The 13,839-nt window shown below is 35.3% G+C and overlaps 1 protein-coding gene across 1 annotated transcript; it reads left to right on the forward strand.

Moving 5' to 3' along the window:
* Positions 1 to 563: 563 nt before the first annotated feature.
* LOC132613395 (antifungal protein ginkbilobin-like protein) lies at positions 564 to 956 on the forward strand. The gene has a single exon (XM_060327401.1). The coding sequence runs from the start codon at positions 564 to 566 to the stop codon at positions 954 to 956; it is 393 nt and encodes a 130-aa protein (XP_060183384.1).
* The last annotated feature ends 12,883 nt before the right edge of the window (positions 957 to 13,839 follow it).

A 13,839-nucleotide genomic window follows, 5' to 3' on the forward strand; every position in this document is an offset into this window, starting at 1 on the left:
GCACAAATTGACATTTTCAACAAGGATGGATGAAAATCGCTGAAGTGACTACTGCATTAATTCACAATTTCACAAAATTATTTGATGTAGGACTTAATTCACCGCTCTAATCATTTATTTCAAAAAAAAAACTTCAGTTTCCTCGTCCGATTTAACAATCAAAATTAAAAAGTTAACTCTCAAAATTTAAATGGCAATACTTGCTCGGGCTTTATTACTGGGACACGAAAAAGGACATATATCAAGGAATATCCATGCGAAGAGAGGAGAGGAATATCCATGCATGTATATACACACTGCTCTTTTGCCGGCGGATTACATAATAGCCGTAGGTGTTAAAAAAAAAAAAGCATATCATGTATCCTAACAAAACAAGTTAGTAAATTAGACCAAAATATGGAATACTTGGTTTTCATTGGTGAAGAAATCAATGGATGGTTAGATCTATTTAAACAAGGACTATATGAGAAACTCAAATTTGTAACACAAAACAAGGAGAAGATTATAAAAAGATTTTTTTTTTTTAAATTAATAGAGAGAGCACCACTGATAGTATTTTTGAGATGAAAGTATTAACCACATTATTTATTGTTATCTTGGGGTTTAATTGCTTTGTGAGAAGTGAATTTCCAGAGTCCAAATTATTGGACCATATATGCAATGGTGATACGTATGACAAAAATGGTCCATTTGCAAAAAGCTTGTATTATGTTCTTGTATCGTTAACAAATGAGACTCCACGTCAAGGTTATGATTACTATGTAATATCTCCTTATCCTAATGATGCTATAGCTTATGGTCATGCTACGTGTAGTTCAAATGTAGCATATTCAGATTGTGATACTTGTGTAAAACTTTCAAGGTCATTCTTGATGACTACTTGTGATGGTAGTATTGGAGGTCAAGTCGAATTTGTTGATTGCTCAATGAGATATGAACAGTACTCATTCAACTAATAAATTAGAGCCTACTGTTGTTCTCACGATTCACTGAGATTTGGTCTTTTGTTGCTCGAGAGGGTACGAATAGTACACGTTGATCAGCTAATAAACTAGAGCCTACTCTTTGTTGCTCCACTGAGATTCAACGCTTTGTTGCTTGTTGGTCCTTTTTTTTTTTTTTTCCTCTTTTCATTCATCGAGCTCTTCTTGTGTGGACATTGTTTTACGGTTGTGATGGTGTTGTTGAGTTCCATGTCGTGGTTGACACTTGATCTCGTTGATGTGATTTTGTAATATTTATTTAAGTTGCAAATGTAATTTCCACAGCACTGAGCTTAATTTCTTAAGGGAAGAAAATTATCCATTTCAATGAATACCAATTCTTTGAATTAATTTAATGCTTTTCTCATGAAGTTGGAATGTACTATATATTGATCATCAAATCAGGATTAATGTGTTTTTGTTCGAACTAGAATTTAGTTGCTCCATTAATTTGCAACGGATTTTTGCACAATGAAACCTTTTCTCTTTTCGAATAGAGTTGGTCCCCTCTCTTGATCAACAAGTTTAAGACTGAGGCGTAATTGATTAATGGTGATTTTTTTTTTTTTTTTGGGTAACTAACATGTTTTATTAATCACCAAGTGTGTCAATTACAGCTCCATAGCATAGCCAAACACAACTAACTATCTGATTTACCACTGTCTACATACAAAACACATACAAACGCCTATTGTTGAGACTATTACTCCCTCAGAATGTGTAGCTCTGCATAAGAGATTGGAGGCTAGGAGTTGCTCGCATATTACAGATGTAGGCTATTTCGCAGGCAACCCTTTCTACTTCACGTCTTCGCTGTTCAAAAATTCTCATATTCCTTTCGGTCCATATTGAATTCATCACCTCAGCACACACCATGCAAAATATTCCAGCTTGCTGTGACTTCCCTTTCCCTCGTTTGATCATCCATTCCAGATGTTGTAGCCATGTTTGCGAACTGAGCTGCGGCTGTTGTATCCATGCTAGTACTCTGATCCAGAGATGCTGCATATACGTACATTTCACAAACATGTGCTCCATGTCTTCATTATAGGTTTTACACAGCACACATACTGGATCAAAGTTCAGTCCCCAGCTGAGCAGTCTATTAATTGTCAACAATCTTCCATGAAGACAGAGCCACAAGATAAAAACAGATTTGGGTCGGGCAGCATTATGGAACATTAAGCATTTCCAATTCACTCTCTCATGGTTATTCAGTAGTTGTCGATAAATGCTTCTGATCATGCTCTTGCCAGGCTGCGTCCTAGTGTTCACTTGTTCGAGTTTTTTCTAAGTTCCAATAAGTTGCCTCACCATCCAACTTGCTTGGCCAGGTATGGGAAGAGTGGCCAGGTTCTGATCTTTGATGTAAAATGCATGAATCCATTTTATCCAGAGTCTGTCTTGCTTAATCGCTAGGTCCTAACAAAGTTTAGCTATAGCCGCTTGGTTCCACACCTGAAGATTTATGAGATTGAGACCCCCCGAAGCCTTAAGACAGCAGACTCTATCCCATGCTACAAGCGCTTTTTTTGTGATTGTGTTGACCCCGGACCAAACATAGCTCCTACAATATGCTTTGATGGCTTTGCTTACCTTAGCAGGCAAGATGAAGAGTTGTGCCCAGTACGATTGTATGCCAAATAACAAACTTTGTACTAGTTGAACTCTCCCTGCATAAGATAGTTTCTTAGCAGTCCAACAGGATACTCTTTTAACAATTTTCTCAATCAGTGGCTGCCATTGAATTAGAGTAAGTTTCTTTGTAGATAACAGTATACCAAGATAGAATTAGAGTAAGTTTCTTTGTAGATAACAGTATACCAAGATACTTGAAGGGTAAATCTCCACATGAATATCCCAGATGTTGTAGGATTCTATCCTTCTCACTTTGCTCAACCCCACCGAAATACACTGAACTCTTGCTCAAATTTGCTTGCAGTCCTGATGCCCGAGAAAACAGCAAGAAGAATTTATGTAGGGCAGTCACGGAAGCTAGGTCCCCTTTGGAAAAAGCAATAGATCGTCCGCAAAACTAAGGTGAGTGATTCCTAATTTTGAGCATCGCGGATGGTATTTAAAGGACTTGTCTATTTTCAAGTTGTTCAGGCTTCTACTTAAGTATTCCATGACAATGGCAAACAAGAAAGGGGAGATCGGATCACCTTGTCGCAACCCCTTTGCTGCATTAAATGGTTCAGTAGGTGACCCATTTACCAGGATAGTATAGTTGACAATAGTTACACATTGCATTAACCAACCTTTTAATTTTGCAGGAAATTCCAACTCCTCCAGAATTTGTTCTAGGTATGCCCACTCAATTGAATCATACGCTTTTTGTAAATCGATCTTGATCATGCATCTAGCAGAGATATCTTTCCTAGAATAGGCTTTCACTAATTCGTGAGCCAGTAAGATGTTGTCAGAAATCCTCCTACCTGGTATAAACCCCGATTGAGCCTCACAAATTAGGAAAGGCATAATCTTCTGCATCCTTGATGCCAATATCTTAGCGATGATTTTGTATAAAATGGTACAACACGCAATAGGCCGAAAGTCCTTGACAGTCTCAGGGATCGGGGTTTTAGGCACCAACGTGATAGTAGTACAGTTTATGGATTTGTACATTGACCCAGAGCTAAAGAAATCCTTGACTGCTGCACATATATCATTTTTGATAACATCCCAAGCTTTCTTGAAAAAATAGGCCGAATACCCATCTATGCCAGGGGATTTTTCATCATCAATATATTTAAGCCCCTTCCAAATTTCCTGATCTTTGATTTATGCACATAACTCCAGCAGCTGTTGTCTTTTTAGAACGGGCCCCAGCTTCATAATTCGTTTATCTACAGCTGGTAGGCACGCCTGAGCCGACCCCATCAAGCTTCTATAAAAATTAGTGATTTCCATTTCAACATCTTTAGGTTTATGAATTCTCTGGCCATTTAAGGAGCGAATATCACTAATCAATTTCCTCTGGCATCGTTCTTTCATCATATCTGAAGAATATTTGGTGTTACAATCTCTAAGTTTGATCCAAGAGGCCTTGGATTTCTGCTTCAGAATGCTTTCCTCGATCAAGGACCATTTTTCTAGACTAAAGAGGAGTTGTTTTTCCTGTGCTATCAACCCATCAGTACAGTAAGCATTCAACTGTGCCTGGACAATCTTCAAGTTCAGTCGAGCCTACTCGATGTTATGCCTGACTCCCTTGAACTCCTTGATGTTAAGATCTTTAAGCAGCGGTTCTAGTGTTTTAAGCCTCTGCCAGGGTTTTTTCATACCTGCTGCCCCACCGGATGCATCCATACCTCCTTTAGTATTTGAGGGAACTTGGCATGCTTAGCCTAAATATTAAAGAATCTAAAGAGAGTTTTGCCATTTTGAGGAGCTGTGTATAGCTGTAGCAGCATAGGGGAATGATCTGAAATATGTGGTATACCATATTCAGTCTGGACATGGCCCCATTGCATCAGCCAATCCGCATTCCCAAAATCTTGGTTAATCCTGCTCCAGACTCTGTCAGCACTAGTTTGCTTGTTTGACTAAGTATAAAACTCACCCTTCCATGTTAATTCATTTAGATGTAAATCCTGGATACAGTCCGAGAAGTCCTGTGTTTCGGCAGAAGTAACGGGGTTGCCCATGAGTCTATCAAGGGGAGATAATACTGCATTGAAGTCGCCCCACATCAACCACGGTTTTGCAACCCCTTGGCCTATTCTAATCAGACTTTTCCATAAAGCCTTCCTTTGGTCCACACTGTTGAACCCATAGATCGCAGTAACATATGCTTCAAAACCATTGAGTCTACCTTTCACATGAGCATGATTGTATTGAGCCCCTTCTTCCATCAACTGCACCTCGTAACAGTTTTGGTCCCAAAGCATCCAAACTCTACCGTTATCAGCATGAATATAGTTGTGTAGGCTGCCCCATCTAGGAGCTACATTAATTAAGACACTTGCTACTCTATGTATTTTAACTCAAGTTTCTACCAGGCAAACAAATTTGAGCTTCTTACTAGTGATATAATATTTCAGCTTCTTTTGTTTGTACCTTTTATTCATCCCTCTAACATTCCAACAAAGCCAAGTCATATTGAACTTTCGATTGGCCTTGCATTATCAGGAGGCCGTGTATGAGTCTCATTGCTTCCACTAGCCAACATAGAGAAAGAGTTCCTGATCGGAGTAGGTGCCTTATTAAGGACAGGGAAATGCTCCAAATTCAGCCCAGGAACAGGCTGCGTACCTGCCTTGTTACTTGTCATTGGGCTTTGTCTCTGGTTCTGCTGCGGGAGGGAGGGAGTTTTAGTTGTCTAAAGGGTAGCTGGTTCCGTCTGCTATGCACTTTGTGCTGGCACTGTTAGCGCAACAACATTCTGATCAGCCCCTGTAATGTGCTGTACATGCCCTTTGTATTGCCATTCTTGAGTGACAACCTTATTATGTCTCCTCCTTCTAGCTCGTTTCACATTTGGTCCTTGTTGTTGTACATTCATCCTCTCAGGCTGCTCGACACATCTATGGCCTACAACCAAGCATTGTTCACAGAACTCTGGCCGCCAATCATATTCAACAGCTTGGGTCCCATCGCAATCCATTATGACTACAGTGTCAGGGAATGGTTTAATCAATTTTCTCAGACTCTAGGCAGTTAGCCTTTACTCAAAGTTGACCTTCTTAGAAGCGAATTCAAAATTGGAAATTTATAGATTTAGAATTTACTGTATTCATTGACAATTTGAATTTAACATTTATATGTTATTTAACTAGATGTTTTAATACAAATAAAATATGAAGTCTCCGGCCGAAATTACTGTTTCTACCGAACCCATATATTACTTTGGTCATCCGCCCTGAACTTTCTATATCATGTGGCCTTGAAATGATTGGCTACTTGGAGAAAATAAGCTAAGTGAGTATTTTACTCTTTGGAATGAGTAGGCATCCGAAAGTTCATTAAATCAAATAAATTACTCCTTTCGCTCTAATTTATGTGGCACTTTTCGCGTCTGGAGATTCAAATAATGTAAACTTTGACCAATATTTTAAAATATATTTTTTCATCATATTGCGAATTGCAACTTATAGTATTTCTCATATAAATTTTGAAAATCTAAATTTTAATTTTAAAATATGAAGTTAAATTAGTCCAATTTATAACTTGAAAAATTAGTCAAATAACTCCCGGAAAATGAAAAGTGCCAAATAAACTAGAGAGGGCGCAAGATAGATCAATCAAAATGACTGTTTACCAACGACTTGTATCTAGAGACGGGAAAAGAAGAAGTGAAAAGAGTTCAATTACATGTGAAATTATTGGGACAAAAAAACATGTATATCAAGGAATATCCAATATACATGGCAATAGAGGAGGAATATCCATGCAAAAGAGAGGCATGTTTTCTTGTCACTATACGAAGAGAGGCCTATATACACTGCTCTTTTGCCGGCATTGGCAATATATATATATAAACAATATGCATATGGTGTACAATTCAAGTTATATATGCACAAACGGTATAAAAACTATTTATATGATCAGGTCATTGAATTAGGTGATAGAGTTTAAGTTCTGTGAAGTACTCAGTATCCCAAATCTTTATACCATAGGTTAAGTTCTCCTATAGGTAAATCTTCGAAGCAAGTCTAATGTGCTAACCTGAAAATATAAGGTAAACCTACTATAACTAATTAAACTGGCCTGATGATGTATAATTTCTTTATACCGTTAATGTATATAACTTAAAATCTTAAATCCGTTAGGTACCTACTAATTAATTTGAAATAAATCTCTTGATAAATATTAATTGGTAATCCGATTAAAAATGCTATCACAGATTAAAATTAGTGTAAAAAATCTTTATATTGTCACACACTTAGTGTATATCTCTACTAGTATTACAAAATAAGCAGGCTAGACAAAATCACGAATACTTAGTTTTCATTGGTGGAGGAATTCAATGGATGGATAAATCTATTTAAACAAGGACTACATGGGAAACTCAAATTTGTAAAACGAATCAAAAAAATAAAAAAAATAGAGAGGGACTCATGGTTAATTTCTATTTTTAGGATGAGAGCATTAATCTCATTTCTAATTGTAATCTTGGGGTTTAATTGCTTTGTGAGAAGTGAATTCATTTTTTTGCGAGGATTGTCCTTCTTTTGGGGTGGTCTTTAATTTTTGTCCCTCAAAATTGCTGGTCTTTAATTTTTTGCCGTCGCTTAAAAAGGTGGCCGAAAATCCGGCATAGATTCTATGTAACTTCGCCCAAATAGCATAGGTTCATAGAAACATATGCCTTGCAAAAATATTATTATTTTTTTACTCTACTGGATTGCGAACTCAGAACCTAGGGATATTTTCGGTCACCTTTTTAAGAGAAGGGAAAAAAATTAAAGACCAGCAAATTGCGGGGAAAAAATGAAAGACCAGTCGGGCCAATCGTGCAAATTGCCCAGGTGAATTCCCAGAGGTCAAATTAGTGGACCATATATGCAATGGTGATATGTATGAGAAAAATGGCCCATTTGCATACAGCTTGTATTATATTGGGCAATTAGCCGGAATGCCCTTATTACGGGGTGGTCTTTAAGTTTTGCCCTTCAAAATGGTGGTCTTTAAAGTTTACCCTTCGCTAGGGACCACTTACTCATGGGTTCAAATCCTACTCAAGCGAAAATTAAAAAAAAAATCGCAAGGCATAAGTTCAGAAAAAAGACAAAGTTATAACTCTGCCTTAAGACAGAAAGGGTAGAATTTGCAAATTCTGCCCCTGCAGATTCTGCCTGAGGGTAGAAATTGCAGGGGCAGAATTTTCTGTCTTAAGGCAGAATTTGCAAGTTCTGCCTTAGGCAGAAATTCTGCCTTTTTTTACAACTTTTGCCTTACGAAAGAAAATTTAAATTTTCACTGAGTGGGGATTTGAACCCGTGACCAAGCGGTCCCTAGCGAAGGGCAAACTTTAAAGACCACCATTTTGAAGGGCAAAACTTAAAGAACACCCCAAATAAAGGGCAATCCGCGCAAAAAAAAAAAAAGTATTATGTTCTTGTAGGCTTAAGTAATGAGACACCAAAGCAAGGTTATGATTACTACATTAATGATGCTTTAGCTTATGGCCCTGCTACTTGCAGCTCAAATGAGCATATTCAGATTGTGATACTTGTGTAAGTCTTGCTAGAAAATACTTGTAGAATACTTGACGACTACTTGTGATGGAAGCATTGAAGGTCAAGTAGAATTTGTTGAATGCTCGATGAAGTACGAACATTACTCGTTCAGCTAATAAACTAGAGCCTACCTTTGTTGCCACGATCCATTGAGATTCAGTCGTTTGTTGCTCGATGATCCTTTTTGTCTCTTTCAATTCATCGCTTTTCTTTTGTTTGGCCATTTTATTTTATTTTAAAATAATCAATTGTAGCCCCAAGGGGCTAATTTTATATAATGTTGATTTGGCCATTACAATGTTGTAATGGTGTTGTTGAGTTCAACGTCGTTGTTGACGTTTGATATCCTTAGTGCCAATTGGAATGTTTGTTTAATTAGTCGCAAACTTGCCCATATAAATAGCAAAAAATATTTTAGCAAAACATTTTGACCAACCAAACATGAGAAAAATGAAAAACATGTATTAGAAAATAATTTCTTTCAAAGAAAACTCACCCTGTATGTTGGTGCAAAGAAAACGTATACTCCCTTTGTTCCTATTTATGTGTCAGGCTTTTCTTTTTAGTTTGTTTTAAAAAGAATATCATATTTCTTTTTGTAAAAAAAATAATTTTAACTTTAAACTTCTCATTTTGTGCCCCGTTAAATTACGGTAAAAAGATCTAGTTCATGTATTAGAAATATGTTCTTGTTTAAATAGATTTGGCCATCCGTTGGCTTCTCCACCAATGCAAATTAAATATTTCATGATTTTGGTGTAACTTAATTTTAGTTTTCACCAAATGTTCCTAGAAAAACATACATGGGTACATGTTTGATATGGGAAAGTCATTTGCCATGGAAAACATTATCCATCAAAAGGGAAATTGACTTGTCTCACTCATATTACTTTAATTAATACTTAACCGTTATTATGAATAAACTTTAGTATATAATTTTTTCTAAAATATACTTTTCAGTCACCGCGTCAAACACATATTCGTTTTCGAAACAAATCTTTTTCACGAAAAATATATTTTTTAGAAAATCATTTTTCACGAAATATAACTTCCTTCATACTAAACATATACGCTTTGTTTTATTAACCAATTCATGTACCGGCAAAAGAAGTATTGCATATATCCTACTTTCGTACTGATCGTCCATTTTTGTCACCTTCTTGCTTATATCTGACTTGATGATTATTGGTTGAGAGTTGTCTTTTCTTTTGTCAAATTTCTCCACATTTCTCCATCCTTTTCTTTTTTTACAACAAACTACCCCATGATATATTTTCTTTGCTTTGACAAAAAATTGCTGCAAACTCATTCCGAAATTTCGTGGAGGAGGCAACGAATCATGAAAAATTAGAATATGATTGAACATTTGGAACTTATTAAGATGAATTCAAGATTTGATGTATTTCCCAAATTTCTATGTATGGAGTTTGTTTTCGTACTCCCATTAGGGAAGTCCCTGATTTTTAAGGAATTTATTTTTCTTAGAGAAAAAAAAATTCAAAACATTTTGACCGTCCAAACATGAAAATTTTAAAATGTTTTTATTCATACCAAAAACATATACTCTCTCAGTTTCAATTTATGTGTCATGTTTTTCTTTTTAGTCTGTTTAAAAAAAATATTATACTTTTTTAAAAAAAAATCAACTTTAAACTTCTCATTTTATTCTCATTTAAAAAAAATTTGCCCAACCATGGTGGATGGGCACTTTGGGTGTGTCACCGTGAATCCAACACTTCTCAATTTTTAAAATGTTTTTATTCATACCAAAAACATATACTCTCTCAATTTCAATTTATGTGTCGTACTTTTCTTTTTATCTGTTTAAAAAAAATATTATACTTTTTTTTTTTAAAATCAACTTTAAACTTCTTATTTTATTCTCGTAAAAAACAATTTGCCCAACCATGGCGGATGGGCACTTTGGGTGTGTCACCGTGTATCCGGCACTTCTCAATTAGAAGTGCAAACGCACCCATTGTGGGTGTGCATATATCCTTATAATTCATGGCAAACACACCCATGTTGGGTGTTATTTCATGATACCACATTGTGGTGGCACAGATTGAGTCCTACCTGGAAAAGTATAGTGCAATTGGTTTATAGCTTAACGGTGTGGTATATTTTTCAGCAGTATTTATTTTCCAATAAAAGAGCAAATAAACCCATTTAAGCAGTTGATGCCTTAATGATTAAATACGTTATTTTCTTAACAAAGAATCACTGTAGATAAAAATGACTTTAATTAATAATATTTATATAAGATCGATTACAAACTAGTAGTAACAGGTAGCATCAACTTTATTATCTTTCGTTCTGAGAACATAAACTATATACTAAATTGTTATCATCCAGAAAACGGCAAATGACTTAAAATATTCTTGAACTATTGAAAATATAATAAAAATGCTTTTCGTTTGATTTTTGTTTCAAAAGTACCCCTGAGTTGTTAGTGCCTTGTTAGAAATAGGGCAAAATACCTCATGAGTGGCACACTACTAGAAATAGATCGATGTTTCTCCCACTGACATTCAGTGGGAAACATGTGCTATAAACTAAGATTTTTTCATCTCATTCTCACCTAACCATCGCACAGGGAAAAACACATGATGGGAAAACGGTTCCCACTAAAATGCTGAGAACCTTCCTAATTTTTCCGTGTGAAAATACTACAATTTAGGTGTAAAAATGAAACATAATGCATATTATGTATCCTAACCAAACCAATTAGGTGTACATGGACCGAGTTGGTTCGGATTTTTTAAACACCAAACCAAACCAATTGCGTTGGGTTTTTAAATTTATACACCAAACCAAACCAATAAAATTCGGATTTTTCAATTTCTCGGATTATTCGATTTTCTCAGGTTATTCGGTTTTTTTTGGGAATAGTCTTGATACGAAACATATAAGTTTTACTTCAAATATTTCTTTATTCTAGTAAGATACAACTATATAATTAAAGTGTTTCTTAAGAAAATAACACAAAATGTGAGAAGAGTGATGACAATGTATTAAAATATTCAACAAAAGCTAATGAATCGGTTAAAATAAATATTGCTAATTAGCAAGCAATAAAGAAAATGACCATATTCTAAAAATACTAAGTCATGCTAAAATAAGTACGGCTAATAAGTATTAATTACATGACGAAGAAATAAAACTTAAGTTATGTATTTTCACTCTCTAAATCAATTATGTAAAAGTAAAGAATAAATATCCAACATTGTCGTCATTCCTAGTGGTAAATTGAATTTCTTTTGGTAGCATTAGTGTTGAGTTAGTTTTGGTTTGGACTTTATTTGAGTTACTAACATCCATAGGATATAAAACTTATTGACATTCAAAATTCTAAGTTCAAGCTTGAATAATATGATAATAGATAAAAAATTATGAAAACATTTAAGAAATATTTATAAATTACATTACAAATAAATATTTTTATGTATAAAATATTTTTAAAATTGAATACATGTAATGTCAGGTCGGTTTGGTTCGGTTTGACTTTTTTTTAGTTAAAACCAAACCAAACCAATTATGATCGGGGTTTTTTTTCAACACCAAACCAAGTCAAACCAAACCACTAATCGGGTTTTTTTCTCGATTTGACTCGATTATCGGTTTGGTGCATGCAGTTTATCGGTTTACTTTGTACACCCCTAATGATACGTATGACAAAAATGGCCCATTTGCAAAAAGCTTGTATTATGTTCTTGTATCGTTAACGAATGAGACTCCACGTCAAGGTTATGATTACTATGTAATGTCTTCTTATCCTAATGATGCTATAGCTTATGGTCATGCTACATGTTCAAATGTAGCATATCCAGATTGTGATACTTGTGTAAATCTTGCAAGATCATTGTTGATGACTACCTGTGATGGTAGCATTGGAGGTCAAGTCAAATGTGTTGATTGCTCGATGAGGTACGAGCAATACTCGTTCAGCTAATAAACTAGGGGCCTACCTTTGCTGTTACGATCCACTGAGATTTAGTCCTTTGTTACTCGATCAAGTATGAACAGTACTCGTTCAGCTAATAAACTAGAGTCTACCTTTACTGTCACGATCCAATGAGATTCGGTCTTTGTTGCTTGATCGATGGTTCTTTTTGTCTCTTTCCATTCATCGCTCTTCTTTCGTGGCCATTGTTTTACGGTTGTAATGGTGTTGTTGGTTCAATGTTGGGGTTGACGTTTGATGCCCTTAATGCCAATTGTAATGTTTGTTTAATTAAGTTGCAAACTTTTCCATATAAATAGAAAAAAAAAATTAAAACATTTTGACCAACCAAACATGAGAGAAAAAAAATATGATTTAGAAAAAATTCTTTTAAATCAAACTCACCCTGTATGTTGGTGCAAAGAAAACATATACTCTCTTTGTTCCAATTTATGTGACAGGAAAAAGATTTAGCCCAACCATGGTGGTTGGGCCTTTTTGGTGAGACACCACCGATTATAAGATTGGGCATTTTACACAAATGACTACACTTTGGGAGTTATTTTTTAGGCATATCAACACTTTTGCAAATTACATTTCGTAGCTACAGTAATGCGTATTCGAATTCTGTTGTATTTCAATATTTCGCGATATTCAATTCGGATGTATTTAATTCAGCTGTATTCATTTATAACAACTTTACACTGTATTCAACTTATTGCATTTAAAATCAATTGTATTCAAACAACATAATGCAAAAAAAGTACCACTACTAAAAAAATAGTATTTCCCGACCTCAAAAAAATGGCAATTTCCGACCTCATGAGGTCGATTTTGGGCAAAACCCGACCTCAAAACCGACCTCAAAATCAGGTCGGAAAATAGTGGGTCGGAATTATTACCGACCTCATGAGGTCGCAAAAAACCGACCTCATGAGGTCGGTAATGTTTTTTAGTCGGGTATTAATTAAATAAAATACCGACCTCATTAGGTCGGTAAATGATATTAATAATATAATTTATTTTCAGAAAACCGACCTCGTGAGGTCGGTAATTTGCAATTTCTATAAATAATTTTGCAGCAAACCGACCTCATGAGGTCGGTAATTTGCAGTTTCTGGGAATATTTTGCATAAAACCGACGTCATGAGGTCGGTAATTTGCAATTTCTGGAAATATTATGCATAAAACCGACCTCATGAGGTCGGTAATTTGCAATTTCTGGGAATATTATGCAGAAAACCGACCTCATGATGTCGGTAATTGGCAATTTCTTGAAAAGTTTTGCAGAAAACCGACCTCATGAGATCGGTATTCTGCGAAAAAAATGGTAGGATCCAACTGCCCCACTGTCAAGATGAAAACAATTTTATATTCGACTAAAACCAACTCAAATAGCTGCCAACAATTCACCAAACTACTAAAAAACATAAAACATTAAGCTACTTCAACAAACACATATATCACAACCAACAATACGTCAAATTCAATTCGAAACTACTTCAAAGTTGAATCAAAATGTCATTCAAACATTCCGAAGAGATATTAAGCTACTTCAACATTCGCAAACATCTACACAACATTAAACTACTTCAACCTTTGCAAACATCCACAAAACATTAAACTAGTAGATCTACACTAAGTTAGTCTACAACATTAGAGTACTTCACCCCTCACAAACATCCACAAAACACTTGCACAATCCACAAATCCAACACAACATTAACAT

The sequence above is a fragment of the Lycium barbarum genome, chromosome 10 (assembly GCF_019175385.1).
Source record: "Lycium barbarum isolate Lr01 chromosome 10, ASM1917538v2, whole genome shotgun sequence".
NCBI lineage: Eukaryota > Viridiplantae > Streptophyta > Magnoliopsida > Solanales > Solanaceae > Lycium > Lycium barbarum.